This window comes from Lagenorhynchus albirostris, chromosome 5 (genome assembly GCF_949774975.1).
Source record: "Lagenorhynchus albirostris chromosome 5, mLagAlb1.1, whole genome shotgun sequence".
Classification (NCBI taxonomy): domain Eukaryota; kingdom Metazoa; phylum Chordata; class Mammalia; order Artiodactyla; family Delphinidae; genus Lagenorhynchus; species Lagenorhynchus albirostris.
The window spans coordinates 144,031,994-144,058,276 of NC_083099.1; the positions used below are offsets into that span (position 1 = coordinate 144,031,994).

At 52.5% G+C, this 26,283-nt stretch overlaps 1 protein-coding gene across 1 annotated transcript in view; it reads right to left on the reverse strand.

Annotated features, from left to right (window-relative positions):
* Positions 1 to 2,295: 2,295 nt before the first annotated feature.
* The window catches only part of UBE2G2 (ubiquitin conjugating enzyme E2 G2), a 28,690-nt gene continuing 4,702 nt past the window's right edge, over positions 2,296 to 26,283 (reverse strand). Inside the window, exons 2-6 of the mRNA XM_060151092.1 lie at positions 16,406 to 16,441; positions 16,268 to 16,313; positions 6,750 to 6,868; positions 3,769 to 3,909; positions 2,296 to 2,437 (exon numbers count right to left, since the gene is read on the reverse strand). Of these exons, the coding sequence (XP_060007075.1) occupies positions 2,325 to 2,437; positions 3,769 to 3,909; positions 6,750 to 6,868; positions 16,268 to 16,313; positions 16,406 to 16,441 (455 nt within the window). The 3' untranslated portion in view covers positions 2,296 to 2,324. The remainder of the gene's footprint in view (positions 2,438 to 3,768; positions 3,910 to 6,749; positions 6,869 to 16,267; positions 16,314 to 16,405; positions 16,442 to 26,283) is intronic.

The window sequence follows — 26,283 nt, forward strand, 5'->3', positions numbered from 1 at the left end:
GCGGGGCACACACGTGGGCAGGGCCCAGAGCCCCAGCGGGCGCACAGCGGGGCACACACGTGGGCAGGGCCCAGAGCCCCAGCGGGCGCACAGCGGGGCACACACGTGGGCAGGGCCCAGAGCCCCAGCGGGCGCACAGCGGGGCACACACGTGGGCAGGGCCCAGAGCCCCAGCGGGCGCACAGCGGGGCACACACGTGGGCAGGGCCCAGAGCCCCAGCGGGCGCACAGCGGGGCACACACGTGGGCAGGGCCCAGAGCCCCAGCGGGCGCACAGCGGGGCACACACGTGGGCAGGGCCCAGAGCCCCAGCGGGCGCACAGCGGGGCACACACGTGGGCAGGGCCCAGAGCCCCAGCGGGCGCACAGCGGGGCACACACGTGGGCAGGGCCCAGAGCCCCAGCGGGCGCACAGCGGGGCACACACGTGGGCAGGGCCCAGAGCCCCAGCGGGCGCACAGCGGGGCACACACGTGGGCAGGGCCCAGAGCCCCAGCGGGCGCACAGCGGGGCACACACGTGGGCAGGGCCCAGAGCCCCAGCGGGCGCACAGCGGGGCACACACGTGGGCAGGGCCCAGAGCCCCAGCGGGCGCACAGCGGGGCACACACGTGGGCAGGGCCCAGAGCCCCAGCGGGCGCACAGCGGGGCACACACGTGGGCAGGGCCCAGAGCCCCAGCGGGCGCACAGCGGGGCACACACGTGGGCAGGGCCCAGAGCCCCAGCGGGCGCACAGCGGGGCACACACGTGGGCAGGGCCCAGAGCCCCAGCGGGCGCACAGCGGGGCACACACGTGGGCAGGGCCCAGAGCCCCAGCGGGCGCACAGCGGGGCACACACGTGGGCAGGGCCCAGAGCCCCAGCGGGCGCACAGCGGGGCACACACGTGGGCAGGGCCCAGAGCCCCAGCGGGCGCACAGCGGGGCACACACGTGGGCAGGGCCCAGAGCCCCAGCGGGCGCACAGCGGGGCACACACGTGGGCAGGGCCCAGAGCCCCAGCGGGCGCACAGCGGGGCACACACGTGGGCAGGGCCCAGAGCCCCAGCGGGCGCACAGCGGGGCACACACGTGGGCAGGGCCCAGAGCCCCAGCGGGCGCACAGCGGGGCACACACGTGGGCAGGGCCCAGAGCCCCAGCGGGCGCACAGCGGGGCACACACGTGGGCAGGGCCCAGAGCCCCAGCGGGCGCACAGCGGGGCACACACGTGGGCAGGGCCCAGAGCCCCAGCGGGCGCACAGCGGGGCACACACGTGGGCAGGGCCCAGAGCCCCAGCGGGCGCACAGCGGGGCACACACGTGGGCAGGGCCCAGAGCCCCAGCGGGCGCACAGCGGGGCACACACGTGGGCAGGGCCCAGAGCCCCAGCGGGCGCACAGCGGGGCACACACGTGGGCAGGGCCCAGAGCCCCAGCGGGCGCACAGCGGGGCACACACGTGGGCAGGGCCCAGAGCCCCAGCGGGCGCACAGCGGGGCACACACGTGGGCAGGGCCCAGAGCCCCAGCGGGCGCACAGCGGGGCACACACGTGGGCAGGGCCCAGAGCCCCAGCGGGCGCACAGCGGGGCACACACGTGGGCAGGGCCCAGAGCCCCAGCGGGCGCACAGCGGGGCACACACGTGGGCAGGGCCCAGAGCCCCAGCGGGCGCACAGCGGGGCACACACGTGGGCAGGGCCCAGAGCCCCAGCGGGCGCACAGCGGGGCACACACGTGGGCAGGGCCCAGAGCCCCAGCGGGCGCACAGCGGGGCACACACGTGGGCAGGGCCCAGAGCCCCAGCGGGCGCACAGCGGGGCACACACGTGGGCAGGGCCCAGAGCCCCAGCGGGCGCACAGCGGGGCACACACATGGGCAGGGCCCAGAGCCCCAGCGGGCGCACAGCGGGGCACACACGTGGGCAGGGCCCAGAGCCCCAGCGGGCGCACAGCGGGGCACACACGTGGGCAGGGCCCAGAGCCCCAGCGGGCGCACAGCGGGGCACACACGTGGGCAGGGCCCAGAGCCCCAGCGGGCGCACAGCGGGGCACACACGTGGGCAGGGCCCAGAGCCCCAGCGGGCGCACAGCGGGGCACACACGTGGGCAGGGCCCAGAGCCCCAGCGGGCGCACAGCGGGGCACACACGTGGGCAGGGCCCAGAGCCCCAGCGGGCGCACAGCGGGGCACACACGTGGGCAGGGCTCAGAGCCCCAGCGGGCGCACAGCGGGGCACACACGTGGGCAGGGCTCAGAGCCCCAGCGGGCGCACAGCGGGGCACACACGTGGGCAGGGCTCAGAGCCCCAGCGGGCGCACAGCGGGGCACACACGTGGGCAGGGCTCAGAGCCCCAGCGACTTCTGCACGATCTGCTTGGCGATCTTGTAAAACTGTTCCCGGTCATCCCGCCACATTTTGGAGGCATCCACGTTGGCCCCGCTTTCATCGTTGGGCTCTGAAAGAGAAGGAGAACCTCCACGTGAAGGGGCTCAAGAACGAAGGCCCTGGCAAGACCTCCCACCTCCTGTAAGAACATCACTGATCTTCCCAGAGAGGTAACCAGAAGCGCTGAGGGACGTGGAACTCCAGGCAAGGACAGCAGTTCTGTGGAGACGAGAGCCTACCCCTGAGGGACGGGGCGGAGCAGCGGCTGACAGACCCACCCTCAGGGCTCCTCCACCTGAGCCTCCCAAGGGCCGCACCAGCCAACTCGGCTTCACTCAGGAGGCACCAGCCGAGCAGATCAAGGGGCCACTGGGGGCCTCCCCCTCGGGCCTCCTGTTTGGCCACCAGCTCTCTCCGCTCGAAGCTCCTCCGTTTCATGGGCGCTCTCTTCCCCCGGGGCTGCCGGGCCGTTCCTCTCTCAGCTCCCTCCCGCCACGAGCCCTGTCTACCTGGAGAGGGCACACACCCTCACCTCCACAGCCAGTCCCCGAGAGCCCCCGTCAAGGTGGCCACTCACACAACACCCTGAACTCTTCTCTCCCCCAAATCCTGCTCCCTCTGGAGTCCTGTCCCCAAAGTCCGCACCCCTCCACCCCACAGTGAGGGCAGGAGCGCCCCCGCCCCAGGACGCTGAGCCCTAGAGCCGGAGTCTCCAAGGTCCCCCCAACCTCCCCCATCCTCTTGGCCTGGGACCCACCCCGCCTGTTTCAAGCACGTGGGCTGCAAGGGCGATCCGTGGTCTAACAGCCCCACGAGCGAGCGTCAGCTCCGGGCCAGTGCAGGTCCACAGGGCGCCCCGCCCCCAGCCGGGCTCCAGCCATACCTATAGTCCTGGTGACGCCGCCAGAGGGTCCGTGCCCCCCCACAACCTTGTTAACTCCCACTTGTTCTAAACTCACCTCGGGAAGTGTCCCCTGCACCCTGATCTCAGGATTTATCACAGTGGCCTGCAACAGCTGGTGGCTGTGAAAGTTCCCTTAGAACGTGGGGCCTTAAGGTTGGGGTCAGTGTCACCTGAGCTTTACACCCCAGGACACGATGTCTGCAATATAGTGCCCACTGAATGAATGAAATGCCCACGGCTACTCATGGCCAACAATGTGATACACACAAGACCATCTTTACATCTGTAATTATAAAAAGCAGCTTACGCTTGGCAAAGTGTGTATGAGTGACATTACATGAAAAAGCAGAAAAGAAACCAGTACACATCGACTCCTCACGGTGGACAGGGAGTTATAAGACAAGGTTAACGAGGAAGGAGAAGCAGCACGGAGTGTCGGCTCTCCCCCTCTGGACGTGAACCTGCAGTGCGCCAGGAGCCGGCGGGGCGGGCGTTACCTGCCAGCATGCTCACCACCGACAGGAGGATCTTCTCCACGCTCTGCACGGGGCTCCACCGCTCGGCGCTGCTCTCGTAGCCCATGGGGTCGTCGCCGGGAGCGTGCAGGATGGAGATGCAGACTCTGCCATCAGGGTAGACTGCGGGGTCAGAGCACACCCGGTGAGCCGAGGGAATGGGCCCGCGATAGGGCGCTCAGTCAGGCCCACAGAGAAAGGACAGCAAGCGGCGCAGACACCGGGACGGAGCTGTGTGCACGCGGCACCACCTGCGGCCCCAGCGCCACATCCACGGCCACGCTCACGTGCACGTGCTCCCCGCGGGCCCGGCCGGGCTCCCAGGGCACCGCTCACGCGCCGACAGGGTGCTGGGCCAGTCTGAACAGCTCTAGTGTCATGGCGTGACTCCACCTTCATGTGGATTTAAAAAGTACTATATCCAAAGGGGATAAAGGAAAGGCTACCTGGCAGCCAGATATTCCACCAAAATACCTCATGTAATTAGACTCTTCACAACACTTTTCATAAAAGGTTTCTTAGATGTCCCTCGTTCTGCCATTAAATCCCTGAAATGGACTGTGTAAAATATACGTTGCCATAGCTGGGAAAAACGCTACAGGAATTAAACACCCAGAGCAAGACAGATGCCTGGACTCCTCTTGCTAACTTACTATAACTGGCTCCTCTGGACATCAGCTATGCCTAAGTCTAAACGCATCTCCCATCAACAGCACCACTAACGAGACCCTCAAGATCTGATTCAAGAAAAATAAACTTTCAATTCAAAGTCTGGGGTTGGTCCTGTCAAGAAGGTCAAAAGCACCTGTTATCTTTCTCTTACACATACTTGGGGAAATTCTCAGATGGTTTAGTATATGCTCAGATATCCAGGCATCACTTGTAAAACTGTAAGGCTATTAAGTTATAATAGTAAGAATACCAGACCATTTTAAATAAATTTATTTACGTCACCCTCACTCATGAACTCAGCATTTCGTGACCATTTAGAAATGTGAGTCGTTATAAGCAGCCTTTCTTTTACACCTGGTCCCTCATTTTCCCCATGCACCCCTTGTTCTAGTGGTTTCTATGCTTTGAAACTGTACCGCAAACTCTCACTGAAGGGTTAGGAAACCACGTGTGGTCTGTCTCAGACACCAGGATGGCCGTCTGAAGTCCACACACACGGGACCAGGGCGCCCAGAATGCTTTGAACAGTTCTCTCTGCCACGGACAGAGAGGAGGTGTTGCAGAGTTTTCAACTTCAGTGTCACTTCCTCAAGGTGACAGCACCATGCGATGACACCGCTGACCCCAGAAACATCAAAAAGCAGCTGTGTCCCTGCCACCCCCCACCACCACACCACAGCAGTGTCATTTCCTAACCCTCCCGAGTCCCCGCCCAGCCACAGCGCTTCAGCGCCAACAACTCCCGCTGGTGCCAGGCTGGCGGTCTCCCCTCCAGGCCACGGCAGCAGCCCAGCACGCGCTCCACTCCACTTCCAGCCTGCACCACAATCACCCTTCAAAGGCCATGCTGGTCACGCCGCCCCTCATGCTCACTCCCAGCCCCTCAGCGGGTCTCCACTGCTCCTCGGATAAACATCAAAATCTTTAATGTTGACCAAAAGGCCTGAACTGGTTTGGCCCCTCCCCCTCCCCCTCCCTCCTCACACTGGGCCTCTGCACCTGCTAGACCCCCTCCCCGCCCCAAACAGACCCCTGGGTAACTCCTACAGCTCCTCCTGCAGGTGGTGGGTTCAATCACCACCCCTGCAGGGGCCTCCCTGGCCTCCCATGTGGTTTCACATCTCTCTGTACGATTCCTTCATCAGCGTCCATCCTCAGACTGGGAGCTCCTGACCGTCCAGCCCCCACCTCTGACCGTCTGCTCACCACCCCATCCCAGCAACTCTCAGTGAATCTGCTGGATTATTTTTTTAAGTATTTATGGACCGACCAATTTTTATGACATTGGCAGACCTACTGAATAGCTCTTCTCAAAAATAATTTTTACAAAATAGAAGTAACAGATACCCACCTACAGTAAGGCCAAATTTAAAAACTATTTGCATTGATTACCTGAACATCAAAAATAATATTATCAGGGGCTTCCCTGGTGGCGCAGTGGTTGAGAGTCCGCCTGCCGATGCAGGGGACACGGTTTCGTGCCCCGGTCCAGGAGGATCCCACATGCCGCGGAGCGGCTGGGCCCGTGAGCCATAGCCGCTGAGCCTGCGCGTCCGGAGCCTGTGCTCCGCAACGGGAGAGGCCACAGCAGTGAGAGGCCCGTGTACCGCAAAAAAATAAATAAATAAATAAAATAATATTATCAGGCTATTCTTAGTACACACATAATTCAATCAGTCGATTGGCCGTATTTGTCTTTAAACCACATCACAGGTATTGTTCTAAAGAATATATTTATCTTCAATATAATCTTATTATTTACTTATTTATTTTTGGCTGCTTTGGGTCTTCGTTGCTGCGCACGGGCTTTCTCTAATTGCCGCGAGCGGGGGCTACTCTTCGTTGCGGTGTGCGGGATTCTCATTGCGGTGGCTTCTCTTGTTGTGGAGCACGGGCTCTAGGTGCTCAAGCTTCAGTAGTTGTGGCACGTGGGCTCAGTAGTTGTGGCACAGGGCTTAGCTGCTCCACGGCATGTGGGATCTTCCTGGACCAGGGATCAAACCCGTGTCCCCTGCATTGGCAGGCAGATTCCTAACCACTGCGCCACCAGGGAAGCCCTTATCATTTATTTTTTAATTACCCACAATCCTCTTCATAGTTGTATTTTATAGTTAATCACCTTGAACTTGTTGACTTCCTCCATCAACTCTTCTGACCATAATGAATTTTTAAACTTTGTATTATGGAAAATTCCAAACACAGAGCAAAACAAAAGTATACCATGAATGCCCACATGCACACAATCTCTAGGCCTCTCCTGGAACCATCAAAAATACTTCAAAAGCACTTACTGTTGGGATGAAACATCTCACAGGTAAATCTCATCTTTGGAGGACTTAACGGGTAATCAAGTGGGAAACTCAGGATGGCAGGAAAAACCCCAAACTCAAAACAGGTGTCTTCTGGGCCCCTAAAAGATACAAAATACAGAGACAGAACTTCAAGGTAGATTTTTTTCAATGTCTCCCACACTTTAGAAACGAGTTAAGGAAATATCTACTGCTTCACAAATGTGCATGAAAAGATTATCTAAATATCATGATAACAATGAATTGGTATTTTTTATGGTTGGAAAGTAACGTGTCATCCTTCCGTTCCAATCAGGTTTAAATCACAGAGACCGGCTCACGGGCATTTTCACATTAATAAGGCTGAGAGTGGGCCAGCAGGGATTCTGTCTTTCTATGTGGTACAATTACATTTTAGGATAAAGATACAAACCCTGGTACATGTTAGAGCAGGACTCTATTGTACTAATGAACGAGGGGTGAAGAGTTGTTACTTCAAAGGCTACTTTTAATTTTTAAATGTGCCTGAGAAGTGGTTTTGTAACCTTCAAGAAACAGATACAGAGCACGTACGGAGCACTGATGATGCTCGTGCGCACGTGCGGCAGCCACAAGCCCTGACCTGCAGGCCTGGGCTCGTGCCACCTCCTGGGACCATGCAGTCACCTGAGTCCTCACCGTCACCAGGCATGTGCCTGCCTGCCTGAGTTCACGTCCTCCTGGTGTGGAAAATAGCAGAAACGGGCCAAACCACTTCCAAAGTCCTGTCAAATTTTAAAGCTCTCTATATATAAATCAACACTATCTTGACCAACAGACAAGACGTGAAGGCCAGCGGGAGAGGGAGAGGGAGAGGGAGAGGGAGAGGGAGAGGGAGAGGGAGAGGGAGAGGGAGAGGGAGAGGGAGAGGGAGAGGGAGAGGGAGAGGGAGAGGGAGAGGGAGAGGGAGAGGGAGAGGGAGAGGGAGAGGGAGAGGGAGAGGGAGAGGGAGAGGGAGAGGGAGAGGGAGAGGGAGAGGGAGAGGGAGAGGGAGAGGGAGAGGGAGAGGGAGAGGGAGAGGGAGAGGGAGAGGGAGAGGGAGAGGGAGAGCAGCTCGCACATTAACAGAGAGAGGAACGCCTCCTCCCCTTACAAACGTCCTTTATAAAACATGCACAACAGCAGTTTAAAATCTAGTTTAAAATCTAAGACCATCTCTCCTCCGTACATTTTTATCAGGAGGCAGAGCTGCCGAATGACAGCTACACACAGCGACACCAGACAAGCACTCTGCGAAGACCGGTCAGTTCAACACGAAGAGGAATCCCGTTCTCTTTCTGGGCGCGGAGAGGGCAAGGCCCCAAGTGCGTAACACACGGGCCCCGACGACCAGCACAGGGGCCGAGACCCCGCGCTACAGCAGCAGTTCAAGTAGACAAAAAATTCTCAAAGAAACTGTGCAGGCGGCTTCACTTCCACCTGGTGACAATGCCTAGGGATTTCGACGGCACCAGTGCAGTGGAGGCCAGGACTGCATCATGGGGTGGGGAGGGGCTGGTAAAATGGCCAAAACAAGAACAAGGCAGCAAGTGTTCGGCGGAGCCACATTGTTTTCAATTGAAGACACATCTGGATTCTGAAAACTGTGTCCTCGCTACTTGTGGGGAAACCAAGAGTGGAAAGCTACTACTCTGCCGTGGAGGGATGAGCGTCCCCAGACAGCGGCGCCCAGAGCCCCGGCAGGAAGCAGGGACAGGACGGCCACACGGAGAGGCGAGCTCGGGGGCCGCGGCTCCCCGACAGCCGCCTTCCAAGCCCTCCCCTCTGGAGGGGGTCAGCGCCGACGGCAGGGGAGAGCCTGCGCCCCCCGCCCCTCTTCCAGCCTACAACTCACAGTAGAGGATAAACACCACTGCGCTGGCCCTCACACGGCCTCCCGAGGGAAGGTGCCAGGAAGCAGTGCTGTCGCCTCAGCGAGGGTCACCTGACTCAGGCCAGGTCCCGGATCGGGTGGCTCAGCGGAGAGCAGAGGGCAGCTCAGGCTGCTAACCCAGGAGCCTGCAAATCAGGGCTGCGGCCACACCAGGAATGCTCGCAGTGCCTTGGTATTCTGGGCACCTCCAAGTTAGAACAGAAAAGAATGTCTGGGAAGTTAAGTGCTTTTGGACTGAGCCAAGTGGTATTTTCTCAAGACTTTGATATCTGCTCAGGTCTTTGTTTCTCATAATAGAGCTTTCTTTAAAAAAAAAACACAAAAAAACCCACTAGGTCGTCCACAGCTTCAGAAGCAAGATCAAACATCTCCTAAAGTGCTCCCACATCTGAAATATCAAAGCCATTTTCAAATGCTCTGGTTTGCGACTGGTTTGCAACAGGGGCTTCTTTCTCTTCCAGAATGCCCAGTGCCTTGGCCCAGCACACAGGTGCGCCCACGTGCACAGGGGCCTGCCTACTGACTTCATGGGAAACGCTATCAAGTAAATTCCTGGACCAAGACGGGAGATATTAGTGTTGTTTTTGGACAAGCTTTCCTGTCATACTCAGGACAGCCTCACTCCACTTTCACCAAAGAAGGTCTCACCTCAAAATCAAATTTATCTGAGGCAAATACAAACTCTTCAAAGCCTGCAAGTTATTTTCTATCTTAATTGATTAAAATAACGGCCGAAATTATTTCAGAGCTCTGAGGTAAGTGTTTTATTTTCTGAGACTAGTATTAAGAGTAAAGCAGAACGCCCTTGCTCTCCTCTGTAAAGGCAATAGAGCACTCTGACTTCCCAGCTTTAGGGGAACGAGGGGCCAGGGAGCCAGCAGTGGGAGAGTTGCACCCACGGGCTAAGCCCAACCAGGGCCCAGCAACGCTCGCTCCTCCCAAAGGACAGCGCTGGCTCAACACCTGCAGCCACGAGCCATCACTGGGGGTCGGTCACTTGCAGAGCCAATAGAAACTGGAGACACGCTTGGTTAGTCTTTCAACGTTAAACTCGAGTGAAGCACCGTGCTTTGCCTTTCATCGCTAAACTGTACAGAGATGACAAAAGCAGCCCACGGCCTGCACACTGAAGGCGGCAGGGAGGCCAGAGTGCTGCACCGTGGAAGCCGGGTGTGTCTGGGCGTCAGTGAGCCATCTGCCCGCCAGGCATGTTCCAGGACCGCAGCCTGCACGTCACTCCAGCTGCGGCAGGTGTGGAAGAAGCTGTTTTTGCGCTGTTCTTTTTCAAGTTTGTCATAGCACACAGACAAAATTCTCAAACATACACACGAGGCTTGAAATAATGGAGACCGTAAACCCATCCACTAGCGCACACTTGAACTTGATCACCAAGGGACAATTATTCTCCAAAGCCATGACCACTTGAAGCATAAAAAAGAAGGGCACACTGCTTCACGAACACCCTCCAGTCCAGGCGAGGGTGTCACTGCCCTCGCTCTGTGAACCCACACAGAGCACCCGGCGGTGGCGTGAGGGGGCCTGGCGTCAGAGCAGGTGCGCCACCTCCTTCCTGCACCCCTGGCTCCGCAGCTCGGCCGAAGCTTCTTGCCAAAGCCCCCACCTCCCCAGTGGAGGTGGGATGCAAGCACAGCCCCCGGGCCAGGGGCTCTAGAAGCCACGACTCCAGCTCCGGGGTGCCCAGCTGTGCCTCTACGCCCCCAAGTCACTGAAGGAGCGCCTGCTGCGTGAGGGTCACCCCGCCAGCAGCGAGGCTGCACAGAAACTGACCGGAAGTTCCCGCTCACAGGACCTTCACACCTGCAGGAAAGCCAGGAAGGGCTGCAGGGAGCTGTCGTCCCGGACACAGTGCCCTCGCTGCCTGTCTCCTTGGGAGCCTGGGGGTCTCAGCCGGAATTTGTGTCTACACCCATCTGGCACCAGCCCTGACTCAGCACCGAGTCTCTGCGGATGGACCCAAGAGCCGTTTTCCTCTTTTGTTGTGTGCAAAGCACCCTAGCGATCCTGATGTAGAGAACCAGCGCTGGTTAAACTGTGAGGGAGGAAAAGGACAGGGCCTTCCATCTCAGGAAAGCACGGTGGTAACAAATACAGGCTTCCTTCCATGTAATTATTTTCATGATTAAATCCGTCTGAAATGAGTCTACGGTCATCCCCTAGTTTTTGCTTGCAACAGAAATTTCTGAAAACTTTAACTCAAATATATTTGAACTATATTTAAAGTTCACTAAATAAGTTCATCAATTACAAGAACTTCATAGTGAATTCTGACATGGACTTCTGCAACATAAACTCTGACTCTAACTAGAAAAAATATGTATGTTAGAAAATACTCAGATACATAAGTAAATAAAGTAAGAAGCAAATGCCTCCTTGCCCCTCCCTGAACCAGCTCTGAGGCAGCCACTACGGAGTCTGGCCACCCTCCCAGGCTTCCCCTCCAAGTGCATCCACTCACATACCTTCATCTGCAAAAACTGGATCGTTTTTTACTAAAAACGTACCATGGCATCGCTGAGGGGATTTTTAAAGGCCTGAATAAGTGGAGAGACACTCCATGTGCATGGATTGGAGCACTCAAGATTGTTAGACGGTCAACATTCCTCAAGCTGACCTAGAGGCTCAACACAATCCCTGTCAAATCCCAGCTGGTTTCTTCACAGAAAATGACAAGCTGATCCCCAGATTCCAATGGAGACCAAGGGACCCAGAATAGGTAAGACATCTTGAAAGAGGAGAACAAAACACCTCCCAATTTCAAAGCTTACTATCCAGCTGCAATGACGGAGTGTGTGGTGCTCATGGAGGGTCAAGCACAGGTCAACGGAACAGGATTCAGAGTCCAAAATGAACCCTCACACTTAGGGAACTGATTCTGACAAAGGTCCAAGGCGATTCAATGCAGGAAGGATTTTCTTTTCAACAAATGGTGCAAGACAACTGGACAGCCACGTGCCAAAAAATGAACCTGGCTCTTACCTAATGCTATACTCCAAAATTATCCAAAATGGGCCAAAAACCTAAATTTAAGAGCTATAAATACAAAACATCTAGAAGAAAACACAGGAGAAAATCTTTTCAACCTTGGGTTATATGACACCAAAAGCATAATCTATACAAGGAAAAACTGCTGAACTGCATTTCATTGGAAATGAAAACCTGTGCGTTTCAGAAGACCCCGTTAAGAAAATGAAAAGGAGGGACTTCCCTAGCGGTTCAGTGGTTAAGACTCCACGCTCCCAATGCAGGGGGCATGGGTTTGATCCCTGGTCAGGGAACTAAGATCCCACATTCCGCACAGCTCGGCCTAAAACATAAAAAAGAAAAGGAAAAGGAAAGCTGCAGACTGGGAGAAAATATCTGAAAATCATACTGATACATCTGATAAAGGACTTTGTATCCAAAATATATAAAGAACTCTTAGGACCAAATAAGAAGACAACCCAATTAAAAAATGGGCAAAAGTTCTGAAGTTCACCAAAAAAGATAGATGAATGGCTCATAAGCCCATGAAAAGATGCTCAACAGCATCAGTTACTAGGGCAACGCAGTCCAAACCCACAACGAGACCCACCTCACACCCAGCAGGACAGCTGGCATCACACACCACCAAGAGGGTGAGGAAGTGGAGAGCCGAGAACTCGGCACTGCGGGTGGGAGTGTAAAACGGTGACACTATACGCCAGGAGGGCCACTCCTGCGCATCCAGCCGAGGGAGGGGGAAACCCATCCGCACAGACTTAGGCCCCATGTTCGCAGCTGCACCGTCACACAGCCGAAGAGGGAAGCCGCCAAATGCCCGTCGATGGGCGAGCGGGTCCGTTCACGGCGGACACAGCTCAGTGGTGACGGCAAGGGGCCGCTCCCACAGGCTGCCCAGAAAAGGAGCCAGACACCGAAGATGCTGCATCGTGTGATCCCACTTGCAGCAGCAGTCCAGAAAAGGCCAATCAACAGAGTCAGAGAGCAGGTCAGAGGGTGCCCGTGGCGGAGGGGGAGTGGGGACTGGGTGCACAGGGGTGTGAGCACGTGTTTGGAAATGCTCTAAAAGTGAAGTGTGATGACTGCAAACTCTATAAATTTAATTTACTAAAAATCATTGACTTGCGCACTTAATACAGGTGAAACTCTGCACGTTAACTTCTATCTCAATAAAACTATGGACTGCACCCGGCCACACCAGGGTCTCTCGGCCTCAGCACCACTGCCACCTCGGGCGTCCTGGGCACGGCGGGGCGCTCAGCGCTCTCCCACCCGGGGCCAGTAGAGATCTCCCCCTGCTACCCGGTGTGACAGCCACAATGTCTCCAGACACTGCCCAAAGTCCCTGGGGGCGAGGCCACACCTCGTGACAACACTGGTCTAGACCGGTCGTTCAGCGTCTGCGTGAACGACGCTGGCTGCGTGAACTGCGTGAACCACGGCAGTGCTGCCGGCATCCTGCTGATTGGATGTCCGTAACTTATACCGAACAACGATGTTTCCACTTTCTTTTATGATTGCAGTGAGTGTTGTAATAAGCTTCCTTACACAGAGGTTTTCCTAACAGAATGTCTGAGGGCATCCCCAGGGTGGGAACGGCTGGGTCAGAGAACATACAGTGCACATCATGAACACCTATTGTCGTGTCTCAGGTTTAGCTGAGCAGGCACGATCCTGCCCGGAGCCAGGCTTCTGTAAAGCAGAAAGCCTGGTGCAGAGGGCGGCGCCGTGAGTGTGGCCTGGGCACCCAGCATGAGCCAAGCACAGCCTAGGAGGAGCCGCAGCCGGGGGAAGCCTCCCCACCGCAGGAGTGAACCAGCTGGGACCCGAGTGCGCCAGCAGAGATGCGGGGACGGCGTCGGCCAAGGGCCCCCACCGCTGGGGAAGGGAAGGGCCTTCTCATCTCACCACAGCCTCGGGGCCCTGATCTGGAGACGGGACAGCGGCTCGCCACAGACCAGGCAGGGAGGTCACCATGCGGCTGCCTGAAGAAACCTGGGGCAGGACAGAAACGGGGCAGCACGACGCCCAGGGCTTCACGCCTCTTCCAGCCACGGAGGATAAACCGCCGTCCTGCACGGCAGGGCCCCTCCTGTCCTGCAGAAGCTCGCGTGGACCCTCCACAGCTGCCACGCCGCGGCCAAGGGCCAACGAGGCTGCACAGGCCAGAGAGCCTGGAGCTGGAAGAGGTGAAGTGAAGCCACTGGTCTAAAAAGGTGTCGAGGCTCTGTACCGATCCAAATAAGCGAAGGTCAGAGAGGCAGAGTGACTGCCCAAGACCATAAAGCCAGGCCAGCCACACACAGCGTCAGTGTCACTGACCGGAAGCCCCAGCCCTCTCCCACTGGGTCACAGGTCAAACTCTGCCCTAAGCTCGGCCGGGAGTCTCTAGAGTTCTGTCTCCTTTTAATCAGAGAACAGGCCGTGTTGATTTTATTCCTGTTGGTTAATTTGTTGTGCTCCCCATCCTAGTCCCTTAATCTTGTTCTTTCAGGGTGGAGGTTTGGGGTCACCTAGGACACGCCTGTATCCTCAGACGAGGGCCCTAATATAACAGGCACTCAGTATTTGTTGCCTGAACATCTGAAAAGATGTTCTCTGCATTGCACAGCTGAGGCTCCGCAGGTAAGCACTACTGCAACAGCAGCAGACTCCCAGAAACGGAGGCAAGTGTGGCTTTTAGAAGCACTAGGGTATGGAAGAAACTCTGGAAACAATCGACGAATAAAATGAGAGAAGAGAAAACCTATCACTAAGGAGTGAAACTCGGCCAGCTGTCTGCCAGAACAGCGGAGCGAGACAAATCAAGAGGAGGACAGCTAATTCCTTAATAGATGTTTTAAGTACCTTTGTAAACAGCCTCTTGTTTGGGAAAGGATCTGGAATAGGACCAAACCCGCAAACTCACCACATCCTGAGGCAGGGGAATTCCATACTAACGCAAAAGCCTTCTTCAAACATAAAAGTGTTCTACCTAAAATTACTTCTAATTACTTTTTAAGGTAAGTTTTCAAAATACTGGTTTAACTTTACGTTATTTATCTATAATTAGTAATGTTTATCCTAACAGATTCTTAACAATAAACCCTTAAAAAAAAAACCGTACTGGAAGGCTCAAGTGTCCCTGGAAAGGCTTCTCAGTAGCCTCCTGTGGGCGCGCACCAGCCACACCTTCCCAGGACGGAGAAACCGTCAGGGGCCCGCTGACCTGTGCGCTCACAAAGGCCTTCCAATCGTCTGTGCACCCCAGCCAGGACAGCTGCCCTGGGGCGTACTGTTTCCCTAAAGATAAAAAGCTATAGCTGACCCGAGTGCGCAACGCCCTGTTGCAGCGAACGAAGGACACCGCTGACCAGGAGGCCCAGCACGCAATCTGCAGGTGCTTTAGGGGGTGAAAGGCGCAACACCATATTAGATACAAACACAGACTGTGAAGTCATCATCATGCCAGAAACATTTAAACACAGAAAGAAAATGAGTATCACAGGCCCAGGGAATTAGGGTATAACAAGTGCTCAGGAAACGTTAGGTGCGCTGTACTTTCTCTGCATAGTGTTTATTAATGATTTTTAAAACATTTGCTTATGAGAAAAACTCATTTTCACACCAATTTCATGTATTAATCTGAGCTCCGCAGACAACACTGAGCAGCAATTTGTTTTCAGACTACATGGGATACAGGCACGGGGCAGATGCAGGAAGTCTGACGAGGCTGACACCACACACCCCTCACACATCTCCCAGGCCCACCCGCTAGAGCACGCCTCAGCCCACGAAACCCCACCTGAAAGCTGTCAGCTAATTCCTCATCTTACTAACGGGACTACTGAAATGGATTATAAACTTCAACTTCCTGAAGTCTACCTAACCACATTTTGTTAAAAGCACAGTCTAAGAATGGCCAAGAATTGTACATCTAAGGTAGAAAGATGAGAAAGAAAGGGGCCTGGGTCACAGGGCCAAAGAATACTCTGGAATCAGGGGTCCATTTGGCTCTTTCCAGGCAACATCACTGTAAGTGAAATAGGAAATCCAGTCAGGATCTTGCTAGAATGAGGTCAGGAACCACACTGCTCACCTCAGAACTAAGCCAAATCTCTAAGTCGGGGACAAGGCAAGGCCAGTCCAGGTACACAGAAAAGGAGCAGCAGCAGAGGAGCTGGAGAACTGGGAAGGGGAGGGGGAGGGGAAGAATCCAGGCACACAGGTGGGCAGGGCCCAGGCTGCACCAGTAGGCCTGCGGCGTCACCCACACCCTGAGGACCCCTCTGCACCGTCAGAGCCCCAGGCTCACAGGGACTCCTTGAAGCCAAAGCCCATTCTGTTTGAGGCTAACCCAACACACAAACTTCATTATTTTGAAACTCTACAAATATAAACACTTACAACTAAACCTTTTACTGGTTCTAAGGAAGTACTTTCATTTCTTTTGGAAGAACGTACGTGTTTTCTGCTTTCAGATCAGCAGACACAGAAAAGCTCAATGAAAGAGGCGCACTTGCCCTTTTTTCCCCATTGACGCTTCTGATCACTCACAGTGCAGAATGGGATTCACGGCTCTAATTTCCAACAAAGGCTTAAGACCAAACAACACATATGATTAACTTACATGATCAGTGCCTCCCATTCAAAAAAATTCTCTTCATTCATGGGGCCTGCAGGAAAAGAAGAAATTTCACAACTTTACTTTGAAGGAAACTTTGGCAATCAGGAGTAAATGATAGAGGTGAACTTCACACTGCCTTACCTGCCACAATTCCTTCCGGAGGATTCAGTGTTAATTCTGTAAGGTTAAAAAGTAAAACCATTATGAAAAAGAATGAATATTATGTTGCACTTTAACAAAAAACATTAAAACGTATACAAGGCTATAAAGTATATGGCATACATATTAGCAGATGAAAATTAAAATTCTGCTTGTCCCAAGTGAACACCTGCTGCAGTTACACTTCTGGTCAAGACTGTGTCAACAGTTCTTTATACCAGCAAAAAGGAGAATTTTAGAACTGTCAACACTTTCAACTTACAATGAAGAAACAAACAAAAGGTGTTGTTAACTCTCCTTCCAAAATACTCCTGCGGGTTACTTTGATTAAAGCTCGCACATCAAACACGGTGTGCTGTTTCCTCGCTGAAGGGATGTCCTGTCATTCTGAGAGCGGGCACAAAGCTTTCTGAAGGCCACAAAGCAGAGCTGTGGGCCCGCGCCGAGGTTTCAGAAGCCTGGTGTTATCAAGTCCGTCTGCACCGTATAGGCTGGCTGTCGACCTCCGACACCACGCTACAAAATCCACGAGCCCCTCACGTGGGAGGTCCCCCAGAGCAGCAGACCGAGAGCAGGAAGAGAAGAAACCAGCGGCAGCAGCGCTCCTCAGCATTTAAGGCTAGTAGTTGTTCTAAGGCTCTGCCAACCCAGAGGCTGTCCTTTGCACTCCTGGCCTCCTCGCGTTGTATGATAAACGGGAGGCTACACAATGAAACCACACCTGCGGGCACATCTGGCAAATCTGGCAAGGAGAACACCGGGAGAGGGAGGACTCGGCAAGAAGGACGGCCACGGGAGCAAGGGCTCAGGTGGCAAGGGCACCCCCTCTGGGCCGAGTGCAGGGCCGGGACATGACTAAAACAGTGAGAAACACACAGAAGATCAACAAAACCAAAAGCTAGTTCTCCGAAGAGACACAAAACTAACATTCCCCGCCCAGTAAACATAAAGCGTAAGGACCGGAAAAGAAAAAATAATCATTATTCACAGATGCTCCGCTTACCCACATAAAGTCCAAAAGAGTCAGAAGATACATTATAATAAAAAGTGAGTTTGCCAAAGTTGCTGAATACAAGGTCAATACATACAACTGAACTGTGCTTCTATATATCAGCAAGTTAGAAAAGTCTAAAAAAGACACCAATTACAATGGGAAACATGCAGAAATTAGCTTTTCAAAGCTGCGCAAGAGCTGTAACAGAACAGAAAACATCATTAACAAAACATTTTAAGAGACCTTAATAAATGGAGATTATATCACGTTCATAGACTAAAAATGCAACATTACCAAGTTATCAATGCTCCTCAAACTGAACCTACGGGATCGAGCGCACCTCAGCCAAAGTCCCACCAGGTTTTCTTGTCTGACTGACTAGGTTGAACACACGTGAACATGTGAACGAGCAGAAGAGCCACGGCGTTCTGTAAAAAGCGTAACTGAGAACCAGCCGTGGGCTAGCAAAACTCATCACAAAGCTGCAGTAAGCAGGCAGCAGACACTGGTACAAAGTTCAAGAGACGATGGAGCAGAAGTGAGCACGCCCAGCGCCGCCGTGCAAAGAGAGGCCCTCCATCTGCTAGGAAGGTCGCCCCACAGGAAGAGGTGAAAGAACAGAAGAACAGAGGTGAAAAGAGAAAACCCTTTTCCCTATCTCAAACCACATACAAAAATCAAAGTATGTAAGGAAAAGGGGAGAAGGGGCATGAGAACTAGTAGAAAATATACACATGGGCCTCTGCACCAGCTCCCAGCAAAGCTCCTAAGTCCCTCGTGAATCCCCAAGCGACAAGAGCACAGGAGCGTCCCCCACTCTGGGTGGCCGCCGGCCCCAGGACCGAGCCATGGTTAGCAGGCTGCAGGCCCACTCCCCATTCTCCAGGGTGAGAGGGGCTGGAGATGGAGTTGCTGGTGAGTCAGGCCCACGTGAGGAGGCCTCCACACAATCCCACTAGCCTAAGGTCAGGGAGCTTCGGGGTTGGTGAGCACGCGGAGGGGCTGGCAGGGAGAGGCACCCAGACAGCGGGAACCTGGGCTCCTCGCCACCCCTGCCCTCGGCTTCTCCTCCAGCCGGCCGTTCCCGAGTTCCACCCTTCTACAATATACTGGAAACCACGCAAGTAAAATGCTTCTCTGGGTTCTGTGAGCTGCTCTGGCGGGTTAACCAACCCTGAGGAGGGGGTCTTGGAAACCTCCAATTTATAGGCGATCAGTCAGAAGCACAGGCGATACCCTGGATTTGCAACGGGCGGGGGAGGGGGAGCAGTCTCTCGGGACTTGGCCCTCAGGCTGTGGGATCTGACACACTAACTCCAGGTAGGTAGTGTCAGAACTGAGTGCAATCGTAGGACACCCAGCTGCGGTCACATAAGTGCCGAGTGTGGGAAAACCCCCACGCGTCTGTCGTCAGAAGTGCTGTGAGCGTGGCAGTTGAAGGATCGTAAAGGAGAAATGCAGGACAAGCGAGGTTTTCTAAACAGGGCAAGAGAATGCAACAGACCCATCACCAAAGAGGGCATGGAGGCAAACGAGCACGTGAGAAGATGCTCAACACGGTGAGTCAGAGGAAAACGAAATTAAGGCCACTAACAGACACTGCTACACAGCCCTATCGGTGAGAGTATCTTCACTTGGAACAGAAGAGCTAAAATTTAAAAGACTGCTAATACCAGCGCTGGTAAGTTCGGCAGCTGGGTCTCTCATGCTTCACCAGTGGGAATGCAAAATGCTCTGGCTGCCCCTGGCAAACAGCTTAAACATGTACTCCCCCTGAGACCCCGCACCTCGACTACTGACTGCCTACCCGAGAGAAATGAACACTTCTTTTCTTGACTACTTTGTGCACACACAGGAGCCCTGTCTCAGTGGTCAGTGAGCCCCTTCACAGCACCTAGCAGATCACCTGGCATGAAGTGGGTGTGCAGGAAATACTTGATTGACTACGCTGTTTATAGAAGAGGTTTACGCTGTACTTTCATTTGCTTGCTTTGGTGCTGTAAATCCGTAATATTTTCTTATTCTTGATTCTCAGGGATTAAAGACTGTGGACAAAGCAAAGTACCTCCTTCCCCTTCCCCAACAGAAATGTATATTATTTATCTTAACACAAAGTGTATACGTTCAGTTAATAAAAATGATATAAATAATAGGTTTATCATCAGAATGGTACTACTGCATTAAGGATCCTGAGATCTCTTGCATTCCTCTCTGGGATCTGACCCCCGGCTGCACCAGACCCAGTGTTCAACACCTGCTGCTAAGGTAGATCCTGACACACTGCTCCTACAGTGGAGCCAGCGAGCACGAAGCCCAAAGAATCCTAGAGCCTTGATACCAGCTGCACGGCTGCAACCAGACATAACCGTCAGCACGTGCTGAACTCTGTAGGCGGCTAAGGACCAGGAGAGTCAGGGGTGCAGCTGTGCATCTAACTTGAACCACAGGGAGAACGCGTGCTACTGAGTTGGAAAACGCCACCAGAGAAAACATGTTTCAGAGGGAAGAAAACAGTCTAGTTCTGAAAACATCAAGTTAAAGATGCTGGTAAGTCATCTAAGTGCAGACGGTCAAAGAGGAAACTGGACGTGAGACTAGAGCCCTAAACAGTAGTCCAGGCTGGACACATAAATCAGGGGTCCTGAAACAGGATGGTACCTGAAAATAGGAATGGAATACAAACAAACAAACTTAAAACTTATGTCCCCACAGACTCGTATGTGAGTGTTCCCAGCAACCTTACTCACAATAGCCTCACAGTGCAAGCAACCCAAACACCCATCCACTGGTGAATGAATGAGGGGTGATCCATCCACACCAGGAACACCAGGCAGCAACAGGCAGGAGCAAACCAGCGGCACACGTGACAACAAGGGTGACTCTCAAAGCACTGCGCTGAGTGAAAGAACCTGACACAGAGGCTACACACTGCGTCTATTTATACCAAATCCTAAAAGAAGCAAGCTATAGTAATAGAAAGCAAATCCAACATTGCCAGACCCCAGGGGCCAGTCACAAGGGAACTTTCCAGGGCAATGGAAACAGTCCGCCACGATTGTGTTGACGACTATACACAGCATACACGTGCCAAAGCTCAAAGAATGGTATACTTGGGACTTCCCTGGTGGCGCAGTGGTTAAGAATCCACCTGCCAATGCAGGGGACACAGGTTTGAGCCCTGGTCCGGGAAGAGCCCATGCCGTGGAGCAACTAAGCCCGTGCACCACAACTACTGAGCCTGTGCTCTAGAGCCTATGAGCCACAACTACTGAGCCCATGTGCCACAACTACTGAAGCCCATGCGCCTACAGCCCGTGCTCCGCAATAAGAGAAGCCACCGCAATGAGAAGCCCACGCACTGCAACAAAGAGTAGCCCCTGCTCGCCGCAACTAGAGAAAGCCCGGGCACAGCAACAAAGACCCAACGCAGCCAAAAATAAACTAATTGAAAAAAATGGTATATTTGAAATTGACACATTTTATAGTATGTAAATTTTATCTCAATAAAACTGACCGCCCCAAATTAATATTTTTTATGAAATATAAAACAATAAGTCTCCTAGAAAATAATGCAGAAGAATCTCTTCATGCTCTTAGTGTAAAGACTTCTTAAACAGAACTTACTGTAAAGTTAATAACCAAAAAGCACGAATCATAAAGGAAAAGACTGATAAAATTAACAGCACTAAAATTAAGAACTTCTGGGAATTCCCTGGCAGTCTCGGGGGAGGGAGGGAGGCAGGCACGGGTTCCATCCCTCGGCCGAAATCTGCAAGCCCAGCAGCGCAGCCAAAGAAAAAAAAAAAACAAACAAAGTCTGACCTCAAAAGATATTTTTGTTTTTAACATTCAAAAAAGACAAGGCAAGGCCACCCCCCGCCCAGGGCACAGTCGCAGAGCCTCGCTGGAGAGACGGGAGTGGGTCGGCACTCCTGGGCGTGGGCCTCCTGCAGCCTGACGTCCCCCTTGAGTCCTGAGAGGCAAGGCCCGGCCACCACCTCCTCCTGACACTCGAACGCACAGTTCTTTTAACCCAGCTGACCCCTGCTCTACCCCTGCCTGAGTCACTGGCACCGACCGCCAGGCCAGCTCCCTCCACTCCAGCCAGGGGCTGCCAAGCCCCAGAGCCACCTCTCCTACCTGCAGAGCCCGCCCCGAGGAAGCACCGCTGACGTCCAGGCCTGCACTCCCTCCTGCCCACCCACCCTTCCTGCCTTTTCCCCCGAGGAGACCCTTCCCGGAGGACCCTTCTCAGGAAGCCGTGCTTCTCCCCTATTGCCCACTTTATACAGTTTAAAGCTTGTTCTTATTTTAAATAATACTAAAATAGCTTCATTATCCTAAAAAAAAAACCAAAAAACAAAATAAAACCCACCTCTAAGAGAATGAAAAGGTTAGCCCCGGAGAGGAAGAAGACATCTGTAACAGATATAGCCAACGAAGAGCTACTATCTGAACTTCGAAAGAATGCCTTACAAATCAATACAAACATATAAACAACCCAAAAGAAAATCAAGCACAAGCAAGCCCTGAACAGGCACTTCACACACACACACACACACACACACACACACACACACACACACACACACACACACACACACACCCCTAAGTGGCCAATAAACCTAAGACAAGGTGTTCAACCTTGCTGTGCAAGCCTTGAACAGGCACTTCACACACACACACACACACACACACACACACACACATCTAAGTGGCCAATAAACCTAAGACAAGGTGTTCAGCCTCGTTAATTGGGGGGAAATGCAAACCAAGCCCACAGTCAGAGTACTATCCCAACCAGAATCACCCAGTGACCACAGCTGAGAGGGCTGACCCTACGAAGTGTCCACGAAGAAAAGGAGCCACAGAAATAGAATGCGGAAGGAGTGTGAACTGGTACAACCACTTTGAAAATGAGGGTGCTCTCACCTCCGATGACCTAGAAATTCCTCTCCAGAGTGCAAACTCTCAGATATATGTGCACATGTGCACCAAGAGACATGTCAAAGAATTTTTTTTTTTTTTTACTGTTGATGTCATGACTTAGAAGACTAGCTTCAGAATCTAGGTAGCAACCAATATGCAGAGCAACTTAAAACAAATTACAACAATCCCCGTATGTGTCAACTTCTGGAAAAACATGGGGAAATAGCAGGTGAAATGTCACTGGATGTGATTAAGGAGTTTTATATTGTAACATGGGGCAACTCTCCCAAAACGGACAGAGAATGGGCTCTGACCAAGGATACTAGCTTAAGCAAGAGTAAGGAGGAGAATTCGCCAGTACCACTGCTGAAGAGTCTCGATGAATCTAAATCTTGTAAGACAAAGGACAATCTAAGTATTTCTCCATTGTCATGAAAATATTGTTCTGACTGGTGGTTTAAAAGTTGGTCATGTGAAAAAAAAAAAAAAAAAGGTTGGTCATGTGTCTCTATTTTGCTATATAATGTTTTTTTGTTTTGTTTTGTTTTGATTTGTTTATTTATTTTTGGCTGTGCTGGGCAGCGAGCAGGGGCTACTCTTTGTTGTGGTGCGTGGGCTTCTCATTGCGGTGGCCTCGCCCGTTGCAGAGCACGGGCTCTAGGCACGCGGGCTCAGTAGCTGTGGCGCTCGGGCTTAGTTGCCCCGCAGCATGTGGGATCTTCTGGACCAGGGCTCGAACCCATGTCCCCTGCATTGGCAGGCGGATTCTTAACCACTGCGCCACCAGGGAAGCCCCTATATAATGTTATAGTTACAATTCTAATCACAGAATCACTCAATTCCAGGTGGTATTTTTCTCTTTACGCTTGCTTCATGGAGATATCTGAAGCTCTGAGGAGCTAGACAAGCCACAGGGCAATGGCTTGAGCACCCACACTTGGCCAATATGACCAGAAGTAGCCAACCACTAATCACATATCAACTAACAAATATCAATTACACTTCCTCTCTGCAAAGCTATTCCAGGCAGTGGGGGTGTCGTGGTGAATGAGACAGACAAGGTCCTGCCTCCAGCGAGCTTCAGTTCTAGTGGCGGAAGACAGGCAGTGAACACGGAGACATATAAACACAGAGTGTTTCAGATAGTGATGAGCGCAGTGAAGCACACGGTGAAGTGACAGCAAGCTGTGGCCAGGCGGTCAGGAAAGGCCTGCTGGGCAGGGGGCACTGAAGGTGGGCTCTTTTTTAACTGAGGTATAACTGACACGGAACATTATATTAATTTCAGGTGGACAACAAAGCGATTCCGTAATTGTATCTGTTGTGAAATGATCAGCACAACGCGTCTAGCTGACGTCCGTCACCACAGATCTCGTGCTGAGAACTCTTAAGACCCACTCTCTTAACAACTGTCAAACACACAACACAGAGTTATTTACTACAGTCCCACGGCACACGGCATCCCCAGCACTTCTCATCTTCTGTAAGAAAAAGCCCCGCGCCAGATTAGGGCGAATGAATTGCAAAGTGCTAAAGAGGGGCGGAGGATAGAACGTCGGTGGGAAAGGGAGCGGGGCACCTGGAGCCTCGAGGAGGAGCTTACACCAAAAAGAGCTGGCCTTATTTCTCCTTTGCAGAGATCCCCTGGGAACTCCCCACCATGACACCCTCCTTTCAGGGTCACAACTGCCACCTCCAGCAGCCTGCCCACCTGCATCCTTGGTCAACAGCGGCATCTACTGGTCAGCAAAGAATTACAGCAACCGAGTTCTCCAGACGGAGGGAATGTTTCTGGATTACATTGTTTCCTTATTTTGTTTTTTGATTTTAAAACACACACCCACAACCATATAGTTTCATGTTTAATGATAAAAACAACTTCAAAAAGAGAAACAAAATCTTAACAATATCAGAGAAATTTCCAATGACCATTCTTTGCCACTGATTCCTTGAGAATGTTAATTGGTTAATAAAAACACTGCTTTAAATAAATAGTGGCTTTAAAAATAGACACCATGCAAAATAAAATGTAAATATAAACTCTGACCAGTAGTCCTACTTCTCAGAATCCATCCCTCGGCAAGAAAAGACACATGCGTAAAGTTATTCATTTCAGGACTTTCTGTAATAGCAAAAAACAAACTGGAAACAACCCAAATGTCTATCAATAGGGGACCAGTCAAATTATGATACGTCTACTGATGGGACACTCTGCGGCTGTAAAAGGGAATGTTGAACACCTCTGTGTCCTAGTACAGAATGAACTCCAGGACATAGTAAATGACAAAAAGTGCAGAAGAGTGTATAACTAGGGTCTTTAAAAAAGAAGTAATTAAATGAGGTCATCGGGGTGGGCCCTAATCCAGTCTAACAGATGTCCTTATAAGAAGGAGATCAGGGCACAGACATGGACAGAGGGACAAATGCTGTGAGGACACACAGAGCGGGTGGCTGTCTACACGCCCAGGAGAGAGGCTTCAGGAGGGACCAGCCCTGCTGCAACTGGATCTCTGACTGCAAGGAAATAATTTCTGTGGTTTAAGCTCCTTAGCCTGTGGTACTTTGTTACAGCAGCCCAAGCAAACTAATACAGTGCCCAAACAACTGGATGGCCATTTGCAAATCATCTGCAAATAAACCTTGACCTTTATCTCATACCACATACAAAACTTTACTTGACGTGGATCACAGATTGAAACGTAAGAGCTGAGAGTATAAAGAAATCATAGGAGAAAAAACCTTAGTGATCTTATGTTAGGCAACACAGAAAGCAAGAAATGTTTTAAAAGTCAATCAATTGGATGTCACTGAAAATTTTAAAACCTTTGCTCTTTTAAAGGCAACGTTATGAAAATTACAAGGCAAACCACAGGAGCTGTCGTTCAAGGGACAGAGCCTTTCCGTCCAGCCTAGTGAAGGAGCTGCAGAGCCCTGCCACACAACCACATGCACACAGCTCATAACACTGCACTGTACACTTCAGATGGCAACAGGACAACAGTATGTGTTTCTTACCACAACTTTTTAAAAGGCAAGCTACAGTCTAAGTGAAAATATTTACAAAATATCCAACAAAACGTCCCTACCTGCATTATATAAAGAAGCTTTACAGCTTAATAAGGAAAGAGTAAACTCGATTAAAAATTGAGGAAAAGGGCTCCCCTGGTGGCGCAGCGGTTGAGAGTCCACCTGCCGATGCAGGGGACACGGGTTCGTGCCCCGGTCCGGGAAGATCCCACGTGCCGTGGAGCGGCTGGGCCCGTGAGCCATGGCCGCTGAGCCTGCGCGTCCGGAGCCTGTGCTCCGCAACGGGAGAGGCCACAACAGTGAGAGGCCCACGTACCGCAAAAAACAAAGACAAAAAAACAAAAAAACTGAGGAAAAGATTCAAGACACATCATCAGAAAAGATATATGGATGGCATAGAAAAACATAAAACTAAAACCACAATGACATGTCACTACACACCCAACAGAATGACTAAAAACTTTAAAACTGACTATACCAAGTGTCAGCAAGGAAGTGGAACTCTTGATACACTGCTGGTGGGGATGTAAAATGGTACAACCACTTGGGAAAACAGTTTGGCTACTTCTTAAAAATTAAACACACACCTCACATATGACCCAGGAATTTACTCAAAAGAAACAAAAGCACATGTCCACGGAAAGAAAGGTTCAACCCTAACCCTAACCCAAACGTTCACAGCACGTTTATTTGTAATAGCCAAGAACTGGAAACAATCCAAAGGTCCACCAACGGTGAATGCGGCAGCAAGCTGTGGTCCTGAAGGGCCTACGGACCCAAGCAACAACCTGGATGGACTGCAACATGGTTAGGCCGAGTGAAGGGCCTCTGACAGAGAAAGGACAAAACAACTACAGGAGTGACCGGAGGCAGACCAGTCATTGCCTGGGACCTGGGGGCGCAGGAGAGA